This window comes from Babylonia areolata, chromosome 6 (genome assembly GCF_041734735.1).
Source record: "Babylonia areolata isolate BAREFJ2019XMU chromosome 6, ASM4173473v1, whole genome shotgun sequence".
Classification (NCBI taxonomy): domain Eukaryota; kingdom Metazoa; phylum Mollusca; class Gastropoda; order Neogastropoda; family Buccinidae; genus Babylonia; species Babylonia areolata.
In genome coordinates this window covers 38,485,388-38,493,409 of record NC_134881.1, presented here as the reverse complement: position 1 = coordinate 38,493,409, position 8,022 = coordinate 38,485,388, and the positions used below count along the sequence as shown (strand labels likewise).

The 8,022-nt window shown below is 50.1% G+C and overlaps 1 protein-coding gene across 4 annotated transcripts in view; it reads left to right on the top strand.

The window, feature by feature from the left end:
- Window positions 1-8,022, top strand: part of LOC143282994 (dystrophin-like) — a 448,581-nt gene that overhangs the window by 42,557 nt on the left and 398,002 nt on the right. For all 4 annotated transcript variants that reach the window (XM_076588970.1, XM_076588967.1, XM_076588968.1 and 1 more), the window contains one exon: window positions 4,080-4,224. In XM_076588970.1, the coding sequence (XP_076445085.1) occupies window positions 4,080-4,224 (145 nt within the window). The remainder of the gene's footprint in view (window positions 1-4,079; window positions 4,225-8,022) is intronic.

The window sequence follows — 8,022 nt, the reverse complement described above, 5'->3', positions numbered from 1 at the left end:
GGAAGACAGACTGGTCGACAGACAATGGGGTGATACCAGCAAACTGGCTGAGGACCGCAGAGAACAGGGCAGTGTGACTTTCCCTTGTGTCCAACGAAACGAAACGGGAGCATCAAAGTCATAGTATTATCCCACTCTACCACTTGTCTCTCTGAAGCACTCACAGACAATCATCAGCAGTTGTCTGTGAAGTGAACTCATTGACACAGAGTTAATCTGTGCTGACTTTGCTCAGTCTTATCAAGACTTCCAGCAGGTGTCATTGACAGGGAAAGGGTGAGGAGAGTGAAGGCAGAGAGGGTGGGGGTGTGGGTGGGGTGTGGGTGGACTGGGTGGGTGAGAGGAGAGCCAGGCGAAAACACCCAGTACATCATTAGGGCAGAGGATAATGACAGAAACAGAAAGTGAGGTTTTACGGCTGGTGCTAATTTACTTTATTGCTGTTTGGTTTAGGAAGTGTCTTCCTGGCTTGTGTTATGTGCAATGGTATAAGCAGAGAGACAGACAGACAGACAGACAGACAGACAGACAGACACACACACACACACACACACACACACACACACACACACACACAGAGAGAGAGAGAGAGAGAGAGAGAGAGAGAATGTGTGTGAGCATAAACACGTGTTTGTATGTGTTGATATGTATGAGGGACATTCATTAAAGATTGAGGGTGATGTGAGTGTGTGTGTGTGTGTGCGTGTGTTAATGGCAGTGTGTGTGTTGCCTGGTCTTGGTGTGTGTGTGTGTGTGTGTGTGTGTGTGTGTGTGTGTGTGTGTGTGTGTGTGTGTTTGTTTGTGTTTGTGCTTGTGAATGTGTGTGTATGTGCATGCATGCATGTGTTCATGTGAATTATCTTTATTTATTCAGATCTTCATGTGTTGGCAAAGCACCAGCTCTTTAAGAATATCCAAGACACACTGCTGTTTAAAGAGAGAAAAAGAGAGATGCATGCATGTATATATAATCATGTGTGTGTGTGTGTGTGTGTGTGGGGGGGGTGTTGATAATCAATAGAGATGGAATAGTCAAACTTGATAGTTCCAAGAAAAAATGAAGTAAATTTCATTTTGATTGGAGAAAATGGAGTTGAGAGGCAGGTGGTGGGTTGTGGTTGCGACGTTGGTTGTTTCATTTTATATTTACTGTTCATTTGATTACAACATTTGAGAGAGAGAGAGAGAGAGAGAGAGAGAGAGAGAGAGAGTTTATTTAATTACAATGATCAAGATAGAGAGAGAGAGAGTGAGGGAGGGAGAGAGAGAGAGAGAGAGAGTTCATCACAACTTGATAGAGAGGGAGTGAGAGTTTAATGTATTACACCATGAGAGAGAGACAGAGAGACACAGACACACACACACACACACACACACACACACACACACACACACACACAGAGTTTTATTACAATATTCTGAAAAAAGAAAGAAAAGACATACACACATACACACACACACACACACACACACACACACACACACACAGAGGCAGAGACCGAGAGAAAATATTTTATCACATTATTCAAGAGAGAGGGAGACACACACACTCTCTCTCTCTCTCTCTCTCTCTCTCTCTCTCTCTGTCTTTCTCTCTGTCTCTCTCTCTATGTCTCTCTCTCTCAACACTCACACACACACACACACACACACACACACACACACACACACACACAGGGCGAGCTTGACGGGTGGGACAAGCAAAGGGAGATAAATGGAAAAGAGAAATTTTCCCATTCCCATGCTTGCTAAAACCAGTATAGAAACATTCATGTTGCTTTTGTTGTTGTTGCTGTTGTAAAGTAATAGCAGTTGTTCTGACTCTCTTGTTCATATCAGCTCAGAAAAATAACAGCAGTGATAGTGGACCTTTTTTGCGACAATAGCTACCGTGGTCATGACAATTAACATGGGGATGGCTCGCAAGAATCAAGGTGGTAAAAAGTAAACCAGCAGGCTATGATGTGAACATTTTCAAATCTGTTCATTCTCTGAAAGTCAGTCTTGCATGCAAGAAGACATTGAGATTTCTTTCCCAGTTTATTCCCCTCTTTATCCTCATCTGATATCCCTTACAGTGAAGTTTCAATTTCAGTTTCAGTTTCTTAATGGGGCATCACTGTTTGGATTTATAAATCCATACATGCTACACCACATCTGCAAAGCAGATGTATGACAACAGCATAACCCAACACACTGTTCAGACCTTTGGTGCAGGCGTATTTATTTGTGTACCTATCAGAGCGGATTTCTTCTACATAATCTTGCTGGAGGAGAACACTTATATTTTCCCATAGATTATTTTTCAGTGTGCCAAGTGCGTGCTTCACACAGGACCTCAGCTTACCATCCATCTGAATGACTGGACTCTCAGTTTGACTTGGCAGTCTAACTTTGCATAAAGGGTGAGAGTGAGGATAGAGCCAGGCCTTCACGAACACTGTATTGACTGCCCCCCCCCACCCCCCCCCCGTGATGACAGATGACAGACCCCCGTGATGACAGATGACAGACCCGTGATGACAGATGACAGACCCCTGTAATGACAGATGACAGACCCCTGTGATGACAGATAACAGACCCGTGATGACAGATGACAGACCCCCAGTGATGACAGACCCGTGATGACAGATGACAGACCCCCGTGATGACAGATGACAGACCCGTGATGACAGATGACAGACCCCCGTGATGACAGATGACAGACCCCTGTGATGACAGATGACAGACCCCTGTGATGACAGATGACAGACCCGTGATGACAGATGACAGACCCCTGTGATGACAGATGACAGACCCGTGATGACAGATGACAGACCCCTGTGATGACAGATGACAGACCCCATGTGATGACAGACCCCAGTGATGACAGATGACAGACCCCTGTGATGACAGATGACAGACCCGTGATGACAGATGACAGACCCCATGTGATGACAGACCCCAGTGATGACAGATGACAGACCCGTGATGACAGATGACAGACCCCTGTGATGACAGACCTGTGATGACAGATGACAGACCCGTGATGACATATGACAGACCCCCTGTGATGACAGACCCCTGATGACAGATGACAGACCCGTGATGACAGATGCCAGACCCCCCGTGATGACAGATGACAGACCCCCTGTGATGACAGACCCGTGATGACAGATGACAGACCCGTGATGACAGATGACATACCCCCGTGATGACAGATGACAGACCCCCCTGATGACAGACTCCCCCACACCCCTCACCCCTACCTCCCTGATGACAGATGACAGACCCCCTGATGTCAGATGACATACTCCCATGATGACAGATGGCATACTCCCATGATGACAGATGGCATACTCCCATGATGACAGACCCCCTGATGTCAGATGACATACTCCCATGATGACAGATGACATACTCCCATGATGACAGATCGCATACTGCCATGATGACAGATCGCATACTCCCATGATGACACATACTCCCATGATGACAGACCCCCTGATGACAGATGACATACTCCCATGATGACAGATCGCATACTGCCATGATGACAGATCGCATACTCCCATGATGACACATACTCCCATGATGACAGGTGACATACTCCCATGATGACAGATGGGATACTCCCATGATGACAGACCCCCTGATGTCAGATGACATACTCCCATGATGACAGATGACATACTCCCATGATGGCAGGTGACAGACCCCATTATGACAGATGACAGACCCCCCTGATGACAGACCCCCATGATGACAGGTGACAGACCCCCATGATGACAGGTGACAGGCCCCCATGATGACACATGATGACAGGTGACAGACCCCCATGATGACAGGTGACAGGCCCCATTATAACAGATGACAGACCCCCATGATGACATACCCCTGATGTCAGACCCCCATGATGATAGGTAACCCCATGATGACAGGTGACAGACCCCATTATGACAGATGACAGACCCCCCTGATGACAGACCCCCATGATGACAGACCCTCATGATGACAGGTGACAGACCCCCATTATGACAGATGACAGACCCCCCTGATGACAGACCCCCTGATGAGAGACCCCCATGTTGGGCTTTCAGGCTGCAGCAGGTCCTGATGGAGCTTCAGCAGCAGCAGCTGGATGAGCTGGGGGCGTGGCTGACTGGCATGGAGGACCGCATCAACAGACAGGAACCTGTCGCCGCGGACCTGGACGGTATCAAACAGCAGGTGGAAGACCACAAGGTGAAAGTCACACACAGGGAGGGAGGGAGGGAGGGAGGGTGAGAGGCAAAGTGGGGGAGGGATGGAGAGTAGTCTGAGAGAAAAAAACCCAAACACTTGACACTTTGATGTTTTATTGTCATTGTCTGCAAGGGTGTATGGAAAAGGGGGTGACAAGGTTTTGTAAAACAGAGAGAAGGAGAGAGAGAGAGAGAGAGGCAGAGGGTGGAAGAGGAGGGGACAGAAAGGGTGGGGGGTAGAGAGAAGGAAACAGAAAGAGAGGGAAAGGGGGGGAGAGATGGGGAAACATGTGGGGAGTGAGAGAGAGAGAGCGGGGGGGGGGAGAAAATCACAAATGTGGATAGAGGTTCAGCAAAAGAATGAACCAAAGAGAGAGGGAGATAGAGGGAGACAGTGAAGGAGGGAGGGAGAGAAAGAGAGTGTGTATGAGAGAGATGGAGGGGAAGAGAGGGACAGGGAGGAGGAGATGGTGACAGAGAGAAGGATGGAGGGAGGATGGGAGAGGGAGAGAGACAGTTTGAGAGAGAGGGGGGGGGGAGAGAAATGTATGGGAAGAGAAGGGGTAAGAGAGGGGGGGGGAAGAGCGAAATAGGGAGAGGTGGGGGGGGGGGGGGGGGGAAGAAGGAAGGGGGAGGAAGGGAAGAGGGAAGGAGAGGATGGTGGGAGGGGGAGAGGGAGATAGAGAGGAGGGGAATAGGGGGGAAGGGTGATGGAGAGAGAGGGGGGGGGGGGGGGGAGGGACAGAAAGAGAAACAGAGATGAAAGAGTGAAAGGAGCAAGAAAGGTTGGTAGAGAGAAGGGGAGAGAGGGAGGGAGAGTGAAGGAGGGATGGAGTAGGGGGGACCAGAGAGGGAGGGAGAGTGAATGAGAGATGGAGTAGGGGGGACCAGAGAGGGAGGGAGAGTGAATGAGGGATGGAGTAGGGGAGACCAGAGAGGGAGAGAGAGTGAATGAGGGATGGAGTAGGGGGGACCAGAGAGGGAGGGAGAGTGAATGAGGGATGGAGTAGGGGGGACCAGAGAGGGAGGGAGAGTGAATGAGGGATGGAGTAGGGGAGACCAGAGAGGGAGAGAGAGTGAATGAGGGATGGAGTAGGGGGGACCAGAGGAGGGAGAGTGAATGAGGGATGGAGTAGGGGGGACCAGAGAAGGAGGGAGAGTGAATGAGGGATGGAGTAGGGGAGACCAGAGAGGGAGAGAGAGGGAAGGAGGGATGGAGTAGGGGGGACCAGAGAGGGAGGGAGAGTGAATGAGGGATGGAGTAGGGGGGACCAGAGAGGGAGGGAGAGTGAATGAGGGATGGAGTAGGGGAGACCAGAGAGGGAGGGAGAGTGAATGAGGGATGGAGTAGGGGGGACCAGAGAGGGAGGGAGAGTGAATGAGGGATGGAGTAGGGGGGACCAGAGAGGGAGGGAGAGTGAATGAGGGATGGAGTAGGGGGGACCAGAGAGGGAGAGAGAGTGAATGAGGGATGGAGTAGCGGAGACCAGAGAGGGAGGGAGAGTGAATGAGGGATGGAGTAGGGGGGACCAGAGAGGGAGGGAGAGTGAATGAGAGATGGAGTAGGGGGGACCAGAGAGGGAGGGAGAGTGAATGAGGGATGGAGTAGGGGGGACCAGAGAGGAGGGAGAGTGAATGAGGGATGGAGTAGGGGGGACCAGAGAGGGAGGGAGAGTGAATGAGGGATGGAGTAGGGGGGACCAGAGAGGGAGGGAGAGTGAATGAGGGATGGAGTAGGGGGGACCAGAGAGGAGGGAGAGTGAATGAGGGATGGAGTAGGGGGGACCAGAGAGGAGGGAGAGTGAATGAGGGATGGAGTAGGGGGGACCAGAGAGGGAGAGAGAGGGAAGGAGGGATGGAGTAGGGGGGACCAGAGAGGGAGGGAGAGTGAATGAGGGATGGAGTAGGGGAGACCAGAGAGGGAGGGAGAGTGAATGAGGGATGGAGTAGGGGGGACCAGAGAGGGAGGGAGAGTGAATGAGGGATGGAGTAGGGGGGACCAGAGAGGGAGGGAGAGTGAATGAGGGATGGAGTAGGGGAGACCAGAGAGGGAGGGAGAGTGAATGAGGGATGGAGTAGGGGGACCAGAGAGGGAGGGAGAGTGAATGAGGGATGGAGTAGGGGGGACCAGAGAGGGAGGGAGAGTGAATGAGGGATGGAGTAGGGGAGACCAGAGAGGGAGGGAGAGTGAATGAGGGATGGAGTAGGGGGGACCAGAGAGGGAGAGTGAATGAGGGATGGAGTAGGGGGGACCAGAGAGGGAGGGAGAGTGAATGAGGGATGGAGTAGGGGAGACCAGAGAGGGAGGGAGAGTGAATGAGGGATGGAGTAGGGGGGACCAGAGAGGGAGGGAGAGTGAATGAGGATGGAGTAGGGAGACCAGAGAGGGAGAGAGAGTGAATGAGGGATGGAGTAGGGGGGACCAGAGAGGGAGAGAGAGTGAATGAGGGATGGAGTAGGGGAGACCAGAGAGGGAGGGAGAGTGAATGAGGGATGGAGTAGGGGGGACCAGAGAGGGAGGGAGAGTGAATGAGGGATGGAGTAGGGGGGACCAGAGAGGGAGGGAGAGTGAATGAGGGATGGAGTAGGGGAGACCAGAGAGGGAGAGAGAGGGAAGGAGGATTGAGAGAAGAGAGGGGGAGGGAAGATATGAGGGAGGAGGAAGGGACAATATGTGATGTATTTCTTTATGTTCAATGTCTTTTTGCTATTTAGTGATATTGCATCATGTATGATTCTGTGTGTGTGTGTGTGTGTGTGTGTGTGTGTGCGCTTATGTGCATGTGTGTGTGTGCTTGCACATGCACACATGTGCATGCATGTGTGTGTGTGTGTGTGTGAATGTGTCCATATGTGCATGTGTGTGTGTGTGCACATGTGTGTGTGCATATACATCGGCGTGTGTTATTGAGACTTTGAATTTTGTTTTATGTTTTTATTCTTCATACTGTGAACCAAAATATTTTTGAGGTTTAGATGAGGTTGCATGGGGTGTTTGAGGATTGGTAAGCACTGTTTTTGAAGAGTGTAAAAAATTTGGGGGTGATGTTGTTTTAAGATAGCCTCTGAAGTCACCTTAGCCATCAGCAGCATGGTTGTATTAATGACAGATTGATTGACTGATTGACAGTGTTCCAGCCATGAGCAGTTTGATTGATGGATTACTGACTGAGTGACTGACTGACTGATGATTGACTGATGACTGACTGACTGATGACTGACTGACCGATGACTGACTGATGACTGGATGATGACTGATGATTGACTGATGACTGACTGACTGATGACTGACTGATGACTGGACTGATGACTGACTGACTGACTGATGACTGACTGACTGACTGATGACTGACTGACTGATGACTGACTGATGACTGACTGACTGACCGACTGATGATTGACTGACTGGTGACTGATGATTGACTGATGATTGACTGATGACTGATGATTGACTGACTGACTGATGATTGATGACTGACTGATGACTGACTGATGACTGACTGATGACTGATGATTGACTGATGACTGATGACTGACTGATGATTGACTGATGACTGATGATTGACTGACTGACTGATGACTGATGACTGATGATTGATGACTGACTGATGACTGACTGACTGATTGATTACTGACTGATTACTGACTGACTGATGACTGGCTGATGACTGATGACTGACTGATGATTGACTGACTGACTGATGACTGATGACTGACTGATGACTGACTGACTGACTGATGACTGACTGATGACTGACTGGCTGATGACTGATGATTGACTGATGATTGACTGACTGAC